This window comes from Panthera uncia (genome assembly GCF_023721935.1).
Source record: "Panthera uncia isolate 11264 chromosome B3 unlocalized genomic scaffold, Puncia_PCG_1.0 HiC_scaffold_1, whole genome shotgun sequence".
Classification (NCBI taxonomy): Eukaryota; Metazoa; Chordata; class Mammalia; order Carnivora; family Felidae; genus Panthera; species Panthera uncia.
In genome coordinates, this window is record NW_026057582.1 from 100400699 (window position 1) to 100421482 (window position 20784).

The 20784-nt window shown below is 36.9% G+C and overlaps 1 protein-coding gene and 1 long non-coding RNA gene across 4 annotated transcripts in view; one reads left to right on the forward strand and one right to left on the reverse strand.

The window, feature by feature from the left end:
- ICE2 (interactor of little elongation complex ELL subunit 2) overlaps positions 1-14687 on the reverse strand; it is a 64130-nt gene extending 49443 nt beyond the window's left edge. Inside the window, exons 1-5 of one of the 3 annotated variants that reach the window (XM_049611697.1) lie at positions 13723-14687; positions 13501-13625; positions 11678-11782; positions 5289-5550; positions 4120-4239 (exon numbers count right to left, since the gene is read on the reverse strand). In XM_049611697.1, the coding sequence (XP_049467654.1) occupies positions 4120-4239; positions 5289-5550; positions 11678-11782; positions 13501-13541 (528 nt within the window). In that variant the 5' untranslated portion in view covers positions 13542-13625; positions 13723-14687. Of the gene's footprint in view, positions 1-4119; positions 4240-5288; positions 5551-11677; positions 11783-13500; positions 13632-13722 lie in introns of those variants that run through there. The other 2 variants (XM_049611698.1, XM_049611699.1) reach the window with 2 other exon arrangements.
- Positions 14688-14801: 114 nt separating this feature from the next.
- On the forward strand, positions 14802-20451 carry LOC125908870 (uncharacterized). The gene is made up of 3 exons (XR_007453460.1): positions 14802-14997; positions 18776-18859; positions 20369-20451. It is a non-coding gene; the product is annotated as an uncharacterized LOC125908870 (long non-coding RNA).
- The last annotated feature ends 333 nt before the right edge of the window (positions 20452-20784 follow it).

Below are 20784 nucleotides of genomic sequence, written 5' to 3' on the forward strand. Positions count from 1 at the left end.
AGGGGGGGAGAGAGAGAGAGAGAGAGAGAGAGAGAGAGAGAGAGAGAGAGAGAGAATCTTAAGCAGGCTCCATGCTCAGAGCAGAGCACTACTTAGGGCTCAATCCCACGACTCTGGAATCATAAACTGAGCCAAAAGCAAGAGTTGGGATACTCAACCGACTGAGCCATCCAGGCGCCCCAAGGGAACTCTTGCACACTGTTGTGAGTGTAAAATGGTACATCCATTATGAAAAAGGTTGGCAGTTTCTAATAAAATTTAACTATACATGCCATACGATCTGGAAAATCTACCCCTAGTTCTTTAACCCTCCCAAAATGAAAAAAATGTTCCTAAAAAACCTTGTATAAGAATGTTCACAGTAGCTTTATTTATAATTGCCCCAAACTGGAAATAATACAGATGCTCATCAACAGATGAACTGATAAACCAATTTTGGCATAATCATACAATAAAACAAAAAGGAATAAAAATGAACACATTATACATATTTGTGTCATTGTGGATGAGTCTCAAAAAATGCTGAATGAAAGAAGTCAGACACAAGAATACACTGTGTGCAATTCAGTTTTTATGAAACTCAAAAAAACCCAAATCTAATCCATGGTGACAGAAAGCATACTGGTGGTTTCCAGGGCCATGGATAGAAAAAGAGGCAAAGAGATCTTTTTAGTGTGATGGAAATATACCGTACTATGATTGTGGTCATGATCATACAGGTGTATACATTTGTGAAAACTCAGTGACATGCACTTAAAATGGATCCTTATTATATGTAAATTATGCCTCAATAACATTGATTTTAAAAAAAGAGCTTATTTAGTATGTAATGACTATATGCTCTAACAACATAGAAACAGTACAATCTTTTTTTTTAAAAAGTAAGGGAAAATAGGGAGATCGTATAAAAAAAATTTTGTACAGTACAAGCCTCATAGATTTTACCAGAATGACTCAAAAAAATTCAAAAGCCACGGGGCACCTGGGTGGCTCAGTCAATTAAGCCTCCTACTTCAGCTCAGGTCATGATCTCTTGGTCCGTGAGTTCTAGCTGCACATTGGGCTCTGTGCTGACAGCTCAGAGCCTCAAACCTGCTTCGGATTCTGTGTCTCCCTCTCCCTGTCCCTCCCCCACTCATACTCTGTCTCTGTCTCTCAAAAATTAATAAATGTTAAAAAAGACTTAAAAAAGACTCAAAAGCCAGTATAAAGAGCTGTCACTGGCTGAAGTTGGTCTTGTATGAGCTTCAAAAAGAGTAACTGCAGTGGACTAAAACCCATCAAACATGTTTAATTCTATGATTTAATAATAATATTTTTAAAAAAGAAAACACCGATCAACTTTGGAGAATAAGAAGGAATCAATTTTTTTGAAACTCGCACATAAGGGTAAAAGAATCTAGCATTTTTTCCGCTACATGAATTGGGGAACCAAATACATAAGGGAAAACATATCTTAATAAAATTATTCCAACTAATAAATACGAATAAATGATGCAACTAGAATCCTACAATCTTGCAAACCCCAGTGAATGAACAGATCTAGGCACTGAGCATGAAGAGCTGCAAACACCACAAAAAAGAAACAACCAGACATTATGTCCCACCTGATTAAAGAATAAAAAATCTATGTGTTAAATCCCTTTGGCCAAGACTAATTCTGTTCAAGCTTCCAGATCCCAATGATAATTTGTAAGAAATACAGAGAAAAGAGAACATGTTGAATGAACATCATTGCTAATAAGCAATCAAAATCTAGACTGTGGGAAAACTTTAGAGGTCAAATGACCCAAGTTCTTGAAAAGAGAAAGTTTAAGGAAAAGAAAGGAATTGAGGAGGAACTTGTAGATTAAAAGAGTGCTTTTTATCAAATAGAAGAAAAAGGGTCCAACATATACAACCCATTAAAAGTTTTGTATTTTGAATATACAAAGAACTCCCACATATCAATAACAAAAAGAAAATCTACTAGAATAAATAGCACAAACTTGAACAGCTGATTCATACAAAATGACCAATTAGTATATGAAAAGATAAAGTCTTATTTTATATATATATATATATATATATATATATCCTCTAGATTGTTTAAAAGTGAAATGACCTTAAGTGTCAATTTGAGGATATAGAGCAACAAAACTGTCAAAACTGCTGGGTAGACTGTAAATTGGTATAATCCTTTGGAAAACAGGTTAATATTATTTACTAAAGTTGAAATATGCATACTTATGACCCAACAATTTCATTCCTGGGTATACACCCAGTAGAAATGTGCACATGTGCACCAAGAGACATGTATGAGAATTGTCACAGAAGCACTATTTAGAATAGCTCCAAATAGGAAATGACTCAAATTGTGATCAATAGAATACATTGTAGTTTATTCATACAATTAACAATGCACAGAAATGAAAATTAATGAACTGTAACTACACACATACATGCATCTCACAAACCTAATGAGTGAAGGAAGGAAGAATTCTGTTCACTTAAAACTCAAAAAAAAAAGGCAAAAGTGAGCTTAAAGAAGTACCAAAATAAAGGGTATGGAAATTATCGATACCAAACTTGTATCACTGATAACTTCTCAAGGAGGAAGAATGTTATCAGGAGGGATACATAGGGAGCTTGTGGGTTACTGGAAATGTTTTATTTCCTAACTTGGAAGAGAGTTACATAGGTGTTCACTATATAATTATTTGTTAAGCTGTTTATATTTGGTCTATATACTTTTCCTTAAGTATACTGCATTTCATAATATAAAATTAAAATTTTTAAACTGTAAAAAATCAGGAAAATATCAGTGAGCCTTTAGGGTGGAGATATAAAATGTAAACTAGACAAAATATGTTGCCAAGTCAATCTGACTAAAAAATAAGACTTAACGCCGATTGTTAGCTATCAAATAATGTACTGTGTCAACAAACCATTTTTATATTCATGTAGTTAAATTCAGCACTTGAGAACTGTGTGTCAGGCATTATTCTATTAATTGGGAACACAGCAGTGCACAAAAAAGTACTTACATACAAGTTGTGGAGAAAGACAATAAAAAAGAATCAACATGGTAAAGGGAACCCTGAAAGCGATGTTATGTTTTTAGGGTAATTAGGGATATCCCCACTGATACTTGGCATCTGAACAGAGAGAGACTGTAAATCAAGACACTATTCCATGCACTTCTCTGGGAAAAAGCTGCCAGAAAGATGGGAAGAGCCAAAAGCCTTAAGGCAGGACCATGCTTGGAGTATTCAAGTAACACAAAGGCCAGTAGGTTGGAATAGAACAACTGGGAGGGAGGTATGTAGGAGATGAAGCAGGCTGGTGGGGGGGGGGATTGAGAGGGTGTGACCACAAAGGGCATCGCAGAACTCTGTAAAGACCTCTTTCTGAGTGAAGTGAGAAACGATTTTAAACCAGTGACATGAGGGGATGTGACTTAGGTTTTAAAACCGTCATTCTGGTCCTTTCAAAGGCACTATTAAAATAGGAAAAGCTACAATTCCTTTTCTATATGGAAAAATATGATACTTGGTTTGAGTATATCACATATAGGTTCGGAGAAAATAAACACGTAATGCTTCCTTTTATTTAGAAGAATCATTCTTTTAGTTGATATTAATAGCAAAATTTCACCTTAAAAAGTGTTCAAAAAATGGTAATACTAAAATCCTCTGCTGTCCCCCAATTTACAGTGACCAGTTTTTTTTTTTTTAATTATGGTAAAATACACAGAAAACTTACCATTTTAAACCATTTTTTACATTTAAGAGTTCAATAGTGTTAAGGGTATTACAATGTTGTGTATAATGACTAATTTTAAAGACTTTAAAAAAATTCAGACCAGTGTTGATGTTTTTAGATAAACTCCAGTACAATAATACATATTATTAATAAAAAAAAGTATGAATATACTACAGTATATGATTTTGAGATGCTAGTATTTCCATTATTAAAATATGTGATGAATAAAAGAGCTATTACACACAATTTGTTCTCTAAATTGGTGATATTTCCATATGATTTTGGCATGATCATCACACATTTTAAAATGCTGTTATTGCTTATTTCTCGGCAGTTTAAATAAATGTGATTTTTTTTTTTTTTTTTTTTTTTTACCTCTGTGAAGAGACGAGCATCATCAGAAAGCATATTATAATCCTGTGCACATTTCTTTGCAGAATTCTGCAAAAACTTTAGGAATTCAGTAACTTCTTCATTCACATGTTTTTTCATATCCTGATTTTTAAAAAAGTAGACACGTCTTGGAATAAGAAGCTTAATTAAAAACAATCACCTCTCAATCACTGCTCTAATAATCTGGATTTAAAGACTAATTAAAGTATCACATCCAAAGCAGAAATCAGAAAAATAGTAAGAATTATTATATAATAATGGCAAACTTGTTATTAAAAACACTACATTATATATAAATGTTAAAACACTATGTTGAACACTTGTAACTAATACAATATTGCATGTCAACTACACTTCAATTTAAAAAAATTCATAAAAATAAAAAAGCAAATGACTATTGTACTACCTATTTAGGAATCATTAAGCTTTTTCATAAAATGTTCTAAATTAACATAAAAAAAGACAAACATCCAAATGGAAAAATGTGCAAACAACATGAATGGGCAAGTTATAAAAAAAAAAAAAATAGAAATGGCTTATAAGCACATAGGAAAGACTTACTTTCATTACCAAACACTGTAAATTAATATGAAACAAGGGATCACCATATTTTCCATATCAAATTAGAGGCAAAAAGGTAATGTGCAGCGTTAGTGAAGATACATATTTTTTTAAAGAAAATTTTCATACAATAGTGGTACAAATTGGTTTAAACTTTTTGTAGAACAATTTACTCAGGTATAAATACAGATTGAAGCCTTAAAAACATGTATAGTTTTGATCAGGCAATTATATTTTTAAGAATTTATCTTAAGGAAATAAGTATAAATGTGAACAAAGAGTTTGCAACAAAGATGTTCAATACAGCATCATTTATATAATTGAAAACTTAAAACTAAAGAAATTAAAAACTTAAAATTGTTTGTGAGCATTATAAAATTGTATCGCTAGTACTTAGGATGAACTGGAGTGAAATATGCTCAGAACCAAAGGAAAATGCCTATTATAAAAGAACCAACAAAAGAATGAAAGCACCAATGCTCTGTCAATTAAACTCTTTAAATTTCCATTTTTGTTAATAGGATTGTACCTAAAAACATAAAAGCAAAGTTAAAATATTTTTTACTGAAGCTGAAGAATAGCATACATACCAAATACTGCAAGTAGTCATTTTTATTTATTCCAACAGCTTTGGAATTTGCAGGAATTTTTGCGTATTTAACCAACAAGTCCACATAACTCCTCTGCTCTCTCTGTGAGAAACGAGAGAAACGAGGATAAGGAACTCTTGGTTTTGGAAGAAGAACCATTCCAACTGTGGTTTTAACTTTTTCCTTTGCTTGAGTTGCTGAACTAACTGCCGGCTCATTTTCTACAGAACTTGCTGAGGCATTCAAATTTTCTCCTATACGTCTGGAAAAAAAAATACAATTTACAAATATGTGCTTTTCACATGAAGATTACTATCATGGAACTTCATGATTCTCAATCACCAGGGAGAATATAGCGTGATTAACATAGTAAATTCCAGATTATTATCTAACTCTGCCACCTGCATTTTGATGTTTAGCCATTTGGTGTAAATTAAGTATTCTGCAGGATACGATCACATTACAAGTTTACCTTCAATTATCTGATGGAGAGGGAGAGGCAAACTCCTTAGATAAGTTATTCGATTTGGAACTATTTTCCCTTTACTCAAGAGGGGTAATTGCTCTTTCCAATCAATTATATATGCAGATATTCCATGTTTACGTTTTATTACAATAGAAGTTGTTTTTATTTTTTTTATTATTTTTTTTAATTTTAGTTTTTGAGAGAGAGTGTGAGCAAGGGACAGGGGGAGAGGGAGAGAGACAGAATTTTAAGCAGGCTCCCTGTTCAGCACGGAGCCCGACTCAGGGCTTGACTGCAAGACTGTGAGATCATGACCTGAACTGAAACCAGGAGCTGGATGTTCAACCCACTGAGCCACCCAGGCACCCCAACGATGTGAGTTGTTTTTAAAAGCTTAAATTCTTCAGTAAGTGACATCCATTAATATAAACAAAAGCCACTAAAAGCAGGATACGATGAAGTCACAAGTTCACAAATTGATTGATATTCTAAATTTTCTAGTTTCCTTTGCTTTAATTATCTCAAGATTTAAAAAGAAAATTCCAACACTGTGTGCCATATTTTATGGAAGCAACAGTGGTTTTAGAAAAGCTGTACAATTCTCTATCACTAGTACATGGCTAAATCCACGGAAATGTCTTTATGCCTTGAATGAATGCAAAAGAGAAAATCTGGTATTACCTATGATGAAATGCACTAAACGAGAAAGTGGTAACTACAGAACCTGTTATCATATCTATGAAACGATACCTGCAATTTCTAAAAAACCACCTTTCTGCCCCAGTGAGGTATATGAACATGAAGTTCTTATCTTATTCATAATCTGTCTCTATTCCTAGTATTCAAATGTAGTAACGTACATTTAAAAAAATATATTTATTTATTTACTTTGAGGGAGGTAGGGAGGAGAGAGAGAATCCCAGGCAGGCTTGGCGCCGTGAGCATGGAGCCTAATGCTAGGCTCAATGCCACAAACGATGTGATCATGACCTAAGTAAGCTGTGATCAAGAGTTGGACGCTTAAATCAATGAGCCACCCAAGTGCCCTAGCAATCTACACTTTTAATAAGAGAGTTTTAAAGTACACAAATACACACACATACAACTACACTTCCTTAGCTTCTATAATTCTATTTTCCATAGCAGTTAACTGTTCACCATGATCTGGTTCCAAATTAAATAACAACAATAACACAAGAGGAAGGGAAACTAATGAGAAGGATGGCTGTCTATTGATTCATTCTTCATCTCCCCATTCATTAATATTTACTGAGTGACTATCATGTGCCAGGCTAACGCTGGACACTGGGGCACAATACAGTCTCTATTCTCTAAAACTTTGCAATCAAATGGATATGTACATTAATACAATGTAACTATGGAGATCTGAGATTTCCAAACTGGGTACATACTGAATAGGTGATAGAGAAGAATCCTAAGGATAATGGGATAAGGGATTAAGAGGGAGAAAGGGGAGACACAAGAAATATTCAGAGCTGTGGCTTGCAATCATGACAGTATTAATTTCTTCGGGAAATTTTAGAAGTCTGTGGCTACATCCGGGTTGTCACAAAAGAAAGCATGTAGAGAGAGATTAAGGAACACTAGATGCCTGTAATGTAACATACGAGAGTGTACTACACAACTTTCAAAGGTCCCTTTAGGCTTTCTCTGATCATATACAAACAAACCTGGTCTGTTATTACTTATCCTACCAATACATTTTATTCTCTTTTATTTTTATGATTCTTCTATGGCACAGTTTATATTAACCTCTTTTCAATCTAACCTTGTTCATTTTAGCTGGTGCATCTGACTATTGCATTATATTTTCTAGTGCAGTAGTATCTATGCATTTACATATTAAAATATATAATATGTATTCTTTTCTTTGATTTCACTTTTATATATCTGGGACGTTACTTTTAAATATAATGTCGGAGGCTAATTCCATTTCAGGCTAGTAAAGGAGGTATCTCATCTTTATAAATATTTGTTATGAAAAGTGGGACGGTGTTGGCCTGATAAAGCTGAGAATTATCAATCTAGATCTGTATCTGGATAAAAGGTGAGCCCCATCTAAAACCACTGCTAATTTGTTTTAAATCAGCTTTATAATACTAAAGCAAATACAGTAAAAATGCAAAGATTCTCAGAAAAAAACAAAATAAAGCAAAATAGTCAAGAGTACTCCTCTAGAGCTAAAGATGGAAAACTAATCAAAAGAGCTGGTTAGTGGATGGGAAAAGAATTTTGGAAATTAAAATACAGATGCTTAGACTGGCTCTGAAAATAATACAGGTGAAAGAAGACATACTTAGCTACTAAAGTTTCTCCAATAACTGTATAAAAATAAGCATATTTTAGGTTAACAAAATGAATATTAACTGCTGATCTTGGGAGAAATGTATTACAGCAAATTGATTTCTCACTAGAAAATGTCTTGAGAGCTATTCAAACCTAACGGTATTGTGTCCGCAACTCTTAACAATACTGCTTCACAGCTGTCTCTCTGAATATGAGAACATGTCTGTCCTTGTGGCACAAACTGGCAAATTTAATTAAGCTGCTGCAGCAACAAGATGCTGACTCAGATATGCCAGAGTAGGAATGTCAAGAAATTCTAGCAGTTTAAATTGGCTACATTCAGCAAAGAATGAAATGGCAGCACATCAAGATCATTTCCGTGTGCAGTGCTGTCAAAATCTTCATCAGGGCGCAGGCCAAAAGCATCTGACAGGGTTTCTCTATGCACATTTACAGCATTATATTTTATTTCAGTTGATGGTTTGAAGTTTTTCTCCTTCATTTTGTCAACTACCCACTCTCCTTTCTTAAAGTTTCTATGAAGAAAAGGCAGAATTCAAACTTAGTTTCCTATGCTTTAAGTCTACTGGTTTAGGTGGCTTCTTAAAGTAGCATTTGGAAATGGTGCTTCTAGCCTCCATCTAAAGTCTACCTGTACCTTCTGGATTGATTTACTTTTCTATATTCAACATGTTAAAATTTCATAATTTTTTAAATTGGAAGCTACTTTCCCCCTTGCTGGTTTAAAGCTCAGTTATAAATATCTACAATCAGAAACTTTGATTTAAAAAAAGGTAAATGTTTACTTTTCAGTAGAGGGAGAAGGGCTGAATAAAAATCTCATATTACTGAAAGCAGAGTAATGAGAGTTACCAATATTTTCCTGAAAATGATGGGAGAAGGCAAAACACACAAAATTATGGATAATAAAAATTTTACATTTTTTTCTAATATTTCCATCAAGAAAACAGCTGTAAATTACCACAGTCTGAAAACCCATTCCTTACTGTGACAAAACTTAGTAAAATTTAACATGAGCAAAAAAGACTAGAAACATGAAATCAATGTCTTGTGTCTTTATTTTTTCTGTGCCAAAAGGTAAGTTACACTAATAAATTGTTTTGTGCTATACAGAAATCTAAAGAAAAACAAGCATATCCTAAGAAGAAAATATTTTAAGAGCTGTACCCAATTGCCAGCAAGATATCCTTTCCCTTACGTAATTCAGACTATAACCCACATCTAGGGTATGCTGACTAGAACCAAACTTGAAAAGAACCATTAAAATACGGTGTGTCTGGGTGGCTCAGTTGGTAAAGTGCCCAATTCTTGATTTTGGCTCAGGTCATGATCTACAGCCCTGCGCAGGGCTCTGTGCTTGGGATTCTCTCTCTTCTTCTCTCTCTGCCTCTCCCCTGCTCATGCTCACTAGTGCTCTCTCTCAAAATAAATAAATAAATTAAAAAAAAAAAAAAAGAACCATTAAAATAATTAAGAAGCAGGATAAAGAAGATGAATATTAAAAATTTTTAGTCTGAAAAGACGAAGGCTGAGATAAATGTACATAAAACGGTGAGCAGTGGTTTTTTTTTTTTTTTTTTAAAGATATATGTTCATTTTACCTTTAAGAAAAGGTAAAGATATACATCTTTACCCTCCTCTTCCAGGATATTACAATTGGTAGGCATTCTTTGATTCAAATAAACAAAGGCAATTCTTTATTTGATAGTAAGTTTTAAGAAATTAAAAAAAGAGATTAAGGTATCCTCAAGAAATGGTACAAGTTGAGTAACAAAATCAGCTTGAAAAAAATCCATAGATACATTTATACAGGATTTACTCAACCTTCTATAGCTGATATTAGCAAAGACATTATAATTATGCACTTGGCAAGAATGTTGCTTTTAAAATTGCCTCTTTAATACAACATCTGCTTGCTTTTATGTGAACTTATTTATTCATCTGATAATCAAAAAAGCATTTTTAAAATGTTTTTAATGGCAATCTGGCAGCATCTATCAAAATAAAAAAACATACATACCCTCCTCTTATAGGAATTTATCCTACTTATATCAGCACATGTATAAAAAGGATGCTCATTGTTTATAATTGGAAAGGGATGGAAATAACCTAAATAAATATCAGTGGGGTCAATTAATTGATTCCAGAGTCATCCTTAAAGGTTTGGATTCCAAAAGCTGGGTTGAGAGTACAAAATCATTATTTCTTAAAAGTACCAGAGTGAGTCTAATGAGCCAATATAATGAGGCTGAGGCAAAAGAGACAGAAATATCACTATCACCAGAAAGCCAGGAGAGTGAGATGTCTTCATAGTCAAGAGCTCATTGATGATCCTGAGAGGAGCAGTTTTTAGTAGACTACTGAGGGTGGAAGCCAGATTACAGTGAGATGTTCAGTGAAAGCAAAGGCAGTGGGATGTGCAGTGACGTGTTTTCTTCTGTTTTATTCATCCATTCTCCTAATCTGTCTTTTGACTGGAAAGTTTAATCCATTTAAAAAGTAATTATTGAAGGGATGGACTTATTATTATTGCCATTTTGTCAAACGATTTCTGTACGCTTTACAACTGTTTGTCCCCCTTTTCCTCCCAGCAAACACATACGAGTTTTTAAAGAAGTCTAAGCACAAATGAGAGCAGAAGTAAGAAAGTAACATGGAATCCAGGGATTGAGCAGGAAAAACTTGAGCACCTTTAAACACTGAAAGATGAAAATACAGGAGTAAGAGCAGATGCTAATTGACAGAAAGGGTACTGAGAAGGCAGAACAGATGGGGCCCATTCCATATACAGGCTGGAAATATGCTTCCTCCACTGCAAAACGAGTGAAGAAAAGATGAACGTAAATGTTGAACTCTAGAGAAGCTCCCCAATTCCTCACTTGGCGTATTTACAGTCCATTCTAGTAAATTCAATTACTTGGTTTCAAGATTCATCCACAATAACAGCCAATCACAAAGGAAAGGAGATGTTTCAGGCAGGCAGGCAGTGAGAAGGGAAAATTACCACTCAACAGGCATGTTCATAGCAGAGAGGAATTTGGCAGTATCTATCAAAATATAAAATGCATACACCATCTGACTGAACAATTCAATTTCTATGAATTTATCTTATGAAAACTATTACAAGAATTTCATCAACGTACTGTTTATAATTACTAAAAAAGAGGAACATATTTTGCAAATTCAGACTACCTAAATGAATTGAAAGTAAATCTATACAATGAAGTATTAAGCAACAATTAAGATTAAGCTATGTGTAGAGGCATGGAAAACTACACAAAATATTATTTTAAATGAAAAAAGCAAACTGTAAAACAGTTTCTTAGTATTTTACATTATTTATAATATCATCCCATTTTTGTTTTTATATCTATGTGGAGAAAGATCTGAAAAAATTTATACACACACACACACACACACACACACACACACAAACCAAAGACTAGCCATCCTTGGGTACTGGGTTCTTCCATTTTCTAATTTTTACATTTCTATAATTTGAATGTTTAACAGTGGACACATTTATAACACTTCAACTGCCAGAAAAATAACAATCAAATATGAAAACAAATAGCCAAATAAATAAATACATTACCTGTTAGATAAAACACATAGTTCTTTTAAACTTGGAGCCATGGAATGAACTTTATAATTTTCTTGAGAGAAAAATGTCTTAAGGCCATTTTTTGGGGAAACATCCCTGTGAAACAAAGTAATTAACTTACATTTGACAATTCAGAATCTCATGCTAGACTAAGCAGCACACTGGTACAACCGTAGTTTACAACTACTATGCCCCCTATACCCTTTTCCAAGACAATCATTTCTTAATAATTTCAGTTTCATGTACCAGATGTTTGAGTTTAGATGTTTTACTTGGGTAGCTTTTAGCCTAGGCTCATTCTGAAATTCTCCAGTTCAAATAATCAGCCTTGCTCCTTAATACCCAATTAAATGTCAGAGATACTTAAGAGTCAAAGAAGAGACTGAAGTATAATAAGAGCCTGTCAGGGGCAGGGCTCACCCCAGGCTCTTAGTTTTGTACCATGCATTATTGTGCCAGGCCAAAAGACACTACAAAGACTGGATATCTTACCTATTTTCATTAACTTGGCCAATGTGATAAATGGGGTGCCTCTGCTAAAACCACTTCAAGGTCTTATATGATTTTCCATAACATCATAATTAGAGACTAAGCTATTATAGTTAATGCTTTCCATATAGGAGTCATCTAATAAATGCTGGCTGAAGGAATTAGAAAGTTAAAAACAATGAGAACCATAATCTATAAAGGACAAAGATTATTAGGACTCTGTGGAAAAAGGGCTACAATACTGTGCAAAGGTTCACATTTGGTTTCACAATGTCAATGGCGTTTTAAGAGCATCTGTGCTGCATCTGAATACATTCTTTATGGCAAGGAGCATAAATGTACATGCCTTCTACAACTTACAGTAGAACAGTCTATCAAATGGTAACTTCTGGCTGCCCATTCCCCAAACAGGAAATCTTAGCATATTTGCTCCACACTAATTTCTGTTTTTAAAAGTGTTTATCAAAAAAAAAAAAAACAAAAAAACACTGTGATTAAAGTACAAATGATAAAAATTAGAATGTCTTACTTGCTATGTGCCAATGTAGTTTCTTATGACTCGTTATGGTACTCTATCTGTGAAATCTCATTAAATTATAAGGATTTTGTATATCATACAAAAACAAAGTCAGAGACTCAGGGACAGTGAGCTCCCTGAAGGAAAGGGAGTACTGTTTGCAACAACAACAACAACAACAACAAAAACACTTACTGAGCACATACTGATTGAACCTTCTGAATCAGGTACTATTTTCATCAGCTTTGTCATCTCTTGTAACTTTAGTATTCTCTTTGGCTAGCAAAGAGTGGATGCTCAGTAAATGTGTGTTAAACTGATGTAACGCAGCTATGTATTACATCCCTACAAAACCACGCTTACTAAGTCTGCTATTTGTGAAGTTCTCATATATTTCTAAAACAGTCTATGCATTTATGTAACCACTTGATATAGACTAATAACATGAAGCTTGTCTACTCTTAAAGAGGTTTTTCTATTACTTGTACAGATACAGGCAAGGTTCTTGGACACAAGAAAATTCTAGCCTGTCTCCTTCGCTGAGAGACCAACAATAAATACATGATGAAGCAATACCTAGTAGCAATCTGAGTGATGAACTATTGTCATTTTTAGGAGAGGAAGTGCAATCAGCTATAACTCAAAAGTGCTCAGTACGTGAAGACAAGATCCAGGTACATTCTGAACCATTAAACTTGTATCATCTTTGTGTTTCCTCCAAATCTCTCCAGGCCAGAAACTCTCCTTTGCTAAACCAGCCACCAGTCCCACTTCACACCTCTTTAGAATACAAACAGATGTAACTCACCAGTTCAGCCTGGGTTCACCCATGGCCATCATGGAGCTCATATTTCTAGATTTCTGCTTCACTCTAGCCCACAATTCTGCTGCCTGGCAGTGCAGGCTCCAACGGAGGCAGGATTTCTCCAGAATCTACGCTCAACCGAGGAAAAACCAAAGGTCAGGATCAAAAGCAGGTGACCGGCCAGGGGCTGTTCACCTAGGTGTAAGAAGAACCTTTAACACCTACCCTCAACTGACAGGGACACCTAAAAGAGAATACAGCAGACAGATGAATATTCCCAAGGTTCTTTGGAGCAGAACAGCAATGCTGATGTAGGAGTCCTTCTCCATTTAACTTACTCCAGAAATGTAACTCTCAGGACACTCACTGAGGAAATAAAAGGGTCAAAACAGAATGGTGTTCTCATTGGTTACATACTAAATCACTTAGAGCATGGCGCTGTAAGTCCTAACTACTCAGATCCCCTGCACTCCCTTAATGCCCAAATACACCTTGCTTCCGTTTTCCCAAACATACACGGCATAGGGCAGATTCTGGCAAGCAATGCTGGACAAAAACTCCCTGGTTATCAAGAATCTTTCAAAAAGAATCTCACTTTTGAGGAGGCTGAGGTCCAGGTGACTTAAGTGACATTTCACAGGATCATACAGAGGAATCACTAGGACTGCAAATCTGGGTTGACCACTCTATGTTCACTGCTTCTCCTTCATCCGGAACGGACCGATAAAGTGGTATGTGAGAAACCAGCAGTCACATTTAAGAGTCGGTCTCTCGGTACCTGACGGGCCTGACCTGCTCCTACATAATCCCACCTCTCACATTATGACCCGTTGTGGGGTTGGGGAGGGAGGGTCGATGAAGGTAAAAGGAATGGCTGCGGGAAGGGGGCGGAAGGAGAAACAAGGTTCCAGAAAGGCAAGTTAAAGGGGTGAGCAAAGCCGTGGGAGGGGGCCGCGCCAAAACCCGGAGCTGAGGGTCCTAGTCCGGCCGAGGGGGCCGCCATGTTCCCTCCTCCCGCCCTCACGAGCGCCCGCCTGCAGGGCAGCGCCCTTCCTTCCGCGCCTCTGCTGCAAAGCAGCCTTTCCGCCCACCTCTTAGTCCGCGGCGGCTCTGACCCGGGCCGCGGCCCCCACTCCACACACGCTCCACCCCACTCCTTACACTGTCGCGCGCGCCCTCGGAAGGCCTTATTTAAAGGACGTAGCCGCGCCGTCTCGGCCCTGCGTAATGACGTACCCAAAGACGCCGGGGGCGGGACCCGAGTACTCCCTCTCGGATTCGGGGTATTTCGGCTAGAAATTGCGAGGTTCGGTGCGTCGCGGCTGGCCTGAAGGAAGGAGCCAGGGGTTGCGTGTTGTCCTAGAAAGTCCTCGACTTTGAGGGGATGATGAATTAAAAGGAGGACGGGCGACAAGTACAGTACTGGAAGGACCCGAACAGACTTGGTTGTGACCTTAGGCTAATGTCTTAGCTTCCTAACCCTGTCTCCTCATCAGTAAGGTGGAGATATTGGCACCTACTTGGTAGTATTTTTTAAAGGATTACATGAAATAACGGAGAGAGTTGTGCTCAACATGGTACTTGGCACACAACAGCTCCTCCACGTCCCACCCCACTTTAGATGTCAGTTTCCACCAGCAGCCCCTCTGGCTCTCCCACTAATTTTGTTCTCATTCATTAAGGAAAGATTTATTGAGCACTTACAATTTGTGCTTGGTGCTGGTTACATATATGGGCCTAAGACTGAATACCAGTTCTAACAGGAGCTTTTGATCATTGGGAATCTCATTCACATTAAATAATTATAAAACAAAGTAGAAAGTAGTAAGCTACGTAAGAGAAATTGTACGAATTCAGAGGGAGAGAAATTACTAGTGAGAGGGACAAAAAGCAGCTTTTAATAGCTAATGATAGCTTTTGAATATTTATATATCAGTTACCACATTGGACACTTGACATGTCAGCTCATTTGAAGAATTTGAAGTATGTGGATGATGAGAAAGGACATTCTAGAAAGAGACCAGCACAAGGAGCCACATAAATCTATTGTATGAACAGAGTCCAGTGTGTATGCTAACAGAAAAACATGTTCTAAATTTTACAATGATTTATGATATGTAAAGCTATGTTCAGAGAGAAATTATACTTCTATTAAAAATCTCCCTTGGGGCGCCTGGGCGGCTCAGTCGGTTGAGCCTCTGACTTCGGCTCAGGTCATGATCTCACAGTTTGTGGGTTCGAGCCCCACATCAGGCTCTGTGCTGACCGCTTGCTCAGAACCTGGAGCCTGCTTCAGAATCTGTGTCTTCTTCTCTCTCTGCCCCTCTCCCGCTCCCGCTTTGTTTCACTCTGATTCTCAAAAATAAATAAATGTAAAAAAATTAAAAAAAAAAATCTCCCTTGAATCCAGTGACCCTTAGGTAATTTATTTTATCTGAGATGCAAGGACTATGAAAAGTAGTAGAGGAAAAGGGTTTGAAAAACAGACTGGGATGAGGCCACACAAGAACATATAAGTTAGATTAAGGATTCTGACTTTATTGTATAAGAAATGAAATGCTGGGCTGGGTGGGGATGTTTATCAGCAGAAGTATGACACAGTCAGAGTTTCTGTGTTTCAGGAAAGTTTATCTGGCAATGTATTAAATGAGTTGTAGCACAGAGGCAGGTTAGGACACAGTGCTTATGAATACTTGCAAATCAGCCAGAGCAATGACTGGCACTGTGCAGGTAGCACTTATTAGATGAGTGATGTTGACAGCCTGTGCTAGGACAGAGATGGACATCAAAACGGTGTAGAATTTCAAGTGTTGGGTACTATCTCTTAAAGCATGCAGTCAGAGAGAATTGGGAATCCTCTCCTACTGTTTAGCAGCTGCTTATGAAACTGTTCAAGAATAGTTCAGGCACTTATGCTGCTGTTATCAGCACATAGTAGTGTGATATAGTAACATCACCATACGTGGCCTGTGTTGAGATTACAAATTATCATCAAAGAGTATACTCTGGTTTGGTCTATTTGATTTCCAGTGGTTGCAAGATAGCACATAGAATCAGAATTTTTAGAGCCAGAATGAACTTTGGAGATTATCTAGTCTAACTTCTTATTTTCCTGTTAAGGAAACTAAGGCCCAGGTTGTCCAATGACTTTTCCAACATTATATGATAAGTGATAAAGTGGATCCTAAAAATTAGGTCTTATAACTTTTACCATTACAATATATTAAATGGATGTCTCCTTTATTCTTTTTTTTTAAATTTTTTTTTTAATTTATTTTTGCGACAGAGACAGAGCATGAGCGGGGGGGGGGGGGGGGGGGGCAGAGAGGGGGGGGGACACAGAATCCGAAACAGGCTCCAGGCTCTGAGCTGTCAGCACAGAGCCCGACACGGGGCTCGAACCCACAGACTGTGAGATCATGACCTGAGCCGAAGTCGGACGCTTAACGGACTGAGCCACCCAGGTGCCCCTGTCTCCTTTATTCTTTATGCTCTGCTTGTAAACCAGAAGCAGCTTAGTGAAATGAACATGGATTTTGGAGTCTAGCTGATATGGGTTTTATCTCAGTTTTCTTGCTTACTGGCAGTGTGATCCTAGACATGTTGTGTCTCCTCTGTGAGCCTTGGTTTCTTCATCTGGGTAAAGGAGACTGTAATATCTCCCCTACAGAATTGTGAGGGTTAGAAGTAATATGTAAAAAAAAAAAAAAAAAAATGCAAAGAGTAAATATTCAACATAAAATAGCCATCAGTATATATTTTTTCTGCCCTACAAAACCCCACAGTGGTGGGGCGCCTGGGTGGCTAAGTTGGTTAAGTGTCTGACTTTGGCTCAGGTCATGATCTCATGGTTCGTGAGTTTGACCCCGCAATGGGCTCCATGCTGGCAGTGTTGAGGGTGCTTGGGATTCTCTCTCTCTCAAAATAAAAACAAACAAACAAACAAAAAAACAGTGGAGGTGGCATTATAAACAAATGATTATAATACAAATAAGAAACAGTACACAGACACACACACACACACACACAGATTCTATGGGAACACAATGAGGAATAAATTCATTCTGATTGAGACAGTTTAGATACCACTTCAAGGAAGTTTATTTTACATTGGGTCTTGAAAGATGAGTAGCAATTCCCTGGGTAGAGAAGAGAAGAGACCTGTGGGTTTTCAGGTTTGGAAAAAATGCAGAAATGTGAAACAGCACTGTATGTTCTGGGGAAGGGGAAGAGCTACTCCCATATGGTGTGTGTGGTGTGGGGGGTAATGAAACTCATTGGACTGAAAAGGGGAGAAGGGGCCAGAGAGGGTCTTCATGCTATGTTAGGGAAGTACGCTGGGTTTTATGCTCTTGGTGATGTGGAAACCAGTGTGTGTGTGTAGTAGGTTTAAAACAGCTTTATTGTATCCATGTATCATAAAACATAATCTATGTATCATAAAATTCACCCATTTTATTTGTATCATTCAGTGATTTTTAGTAAATTTATGGAGTTTTGCAAATTGTAAGTCAACTCTGCCAAGTTATAAAACATTCCATTACCCTGATAAATCCTTTGTGCCCCTTTACAGTTAATCTCTCTTCCCACTCTCTAGCCCCAGGCAAACCCTAATCTGCTTTCCATCTCTATAGATTTGCCTTTTCCAGACAAAAAATTATACAATATGGATTCTTTCTCTTGGCAAAGTATTTTCAAGATCATCCATATTGTAGTAGGTGTTAGTAGTTTTGTTGCTGGATTGTAGGGCATTTACAGATATGCCCCATTTTGTTTATCCATACAACAGTTGACAGACATTAGATGGTTTCCACTTTTTGGCTGTTATGAGTAATGTTATGAGCATTTGTATACCACCCTCTGTGTGAAGTTTGTATGTTCATTTCTCTTGGGCAGATACCAAGGAGTGGAATTGTTGGGCTGTATGGTAAACTTATGCTTAACTTTTTGAGACCCTACCAAACTGTTTTCCAAAGTGATTGTGCCGTTTTATTCAATGGGTTTTTAGGCAGAAGAAAGATGAGATTTTCCATTTTTGCTAAATTGAAAAACAAACAAACTCAGAGGTTGAATGAGAAGTCAGTTTCATATTAAAAGTATTTAGCAATAGGTACTTAGTTTGAATTTACAAGATGTTTCATTGGACCAAATTTCAAAGAGAACTCTTAAAAGGGCAACCACTTGGTTAAGTAAAGTTATTACAGTTGCTTCTAGATTTGTGTTTCTTCTTGTGGACCCAGAGACAGAGAAATATGCATGGTCATCTGTTTTCTATTAGTTCCAAGTCATTTCCTACCGTTCAGCCAATGAGCTTCCTTTGCCTGATTTGTGGTGAACTTAGGTTTGGAGAGTTTATTGTCTGGTAAGTACTTCACTCAGGAAATCACTTCATGAATTTACAATCATCCATAAGGACCTTTCAAGATGGGAGTCCAGAAATAGTTCCCTAGCAAAGAGGTTTCAATCTAGTAATTGATTCAGGACTATCGGGGGGGGGGGGGATACTATTGCCAGTAGTAGTTTGCTCAAATTGGGCTTTTCAGAAAAAAATCCTATTTCAAGTGGGGAGGGAATTCTCATTACTTCTGAAAGCTAGCTTAGCGCTCTGGCTCGAGATATCCTGTTTCAGAAGAGAATGGCTAAAGAGTTCAAAATTTCCCACTCAGAAGATAATTTGTGAAGTTTATTTTGTTGTGTTCTGTATGACATGGTTCCTGTGCTAAAACAAACAAACAAATAGAAAACCCAGAACTAACTGTTCATCTGAATGCTGGTCTTCTGTAGGGAGCATCTAACTCTCCCACAGAGGGGTTGATGACAGAAGAGATAATTTCAAGTAGGATAATTAAGTAATTATTTATATTCGTCTTTAGAGCACAGTATGTATTTTATTGGAGGGATAAAGAAAGAAGGGTAGAAAAGGTGGGTGTGAGATTTGTTAGGAGGTTATGATCATAATTTTGGCTGAGGCCAATATTAAAATTAGTTTTTGTTCTCCAAGCACAAAACAAGTAATAGTTGAAACAATTTCTCCCCCCACAAAGAGGAAGTCCTCTTGGAGTGAAAAAATTGAGAAGCCCATCAAGTGGAAAAACAACAAATGGATTGTTGAGACATGCCTATATTTTACTGGAGTCAACAGTACCCCTCCCGAGGAGAAAAAAAAATCCAGAGGCAAAGTCAAATGTATTAAGGCTAGCTTATGTTTTTCCAACATCAGAGATAAATGACGTTAGAAAAAAAGAAAACAAAACAGGATTTTTCTCCAGCTTACTCCTGGTGGCACAGTGCAATTACAGAGTGCCTGTTAATCTAGTAGTAGACTTCTGCCCCTCTGGAGAGTCTAGGCTTGCATTAAGAAAAGTTGAGGATCCATCAGTGTGATTCTTCTGGGATCCAGGAGTGTTCTCCTGACAAAAACTCCCTGCTTGCGCCCATGTTCCTGAAATCCTGCAGGCAAGAATGTTTTTATTCTTCTGGTCTCTGGTGGCTTATGTGATATTAACCGCCTCTTTTAGGGCTTTGAATACCACTGGGGCCCATCTTCAGTTTCTTGTTCAAAAGGGGAAGTCGACGCGCTGAGCTGCATCTCAGCACATCAGCGGTTACCCTCCGCAGCTCACGAGCATAGTCTTTTCGCAGACCTGTCATGAGAAGTCAAGGCCTGCTCTGCACTGGTCCGTTTAATCCAAGTGCACATTAAAAGTGGAAGTCTAATTTTGAGGGGCTAGACTGATCTTGGCTTATGAGAGTAGTAATAGTAGCAACCAAGAGACACACTGCGGTCAGGTCTTACTAGGATTATTACTTTTGCCTTTTCTCCAAGAGTTTTTTAACCAGATGTTTGTTTTCCTTTCTATTCCCCCATGAGACCATTATATACAGGAGGTAAGAAATTCCTCTTATACTCCTGTTCTGGTATCCCTCTGGAAGCTGGGCAAGTTAATACATGTTGCGGAGGTGAGTGTAAACCATTGTTTTCATCAGAAGGAGGTTAGGCATGGGTTTGGCCAAAGGCCTGGATGTGACAGATTTCATAATTTGAACTCCATTATGTGCATTAATTCTTAATTTCCTGAGATGCTAGAAGGTGGTGAATATTTGTAATTATGTAGAACTTGACAGTCTACAAATATTTCACATGCATAATCTTTTTCTTCCTTTTCTCTGAGGCAATTGGAAATAAAAGCAGGATTAGGGACTCTCACATGAAGCAACTTTTGGGGTCAATTCACATATTTATTTTACTGAGTGCAAGAGACACTTAGGCATTGTAGTATGCATGTA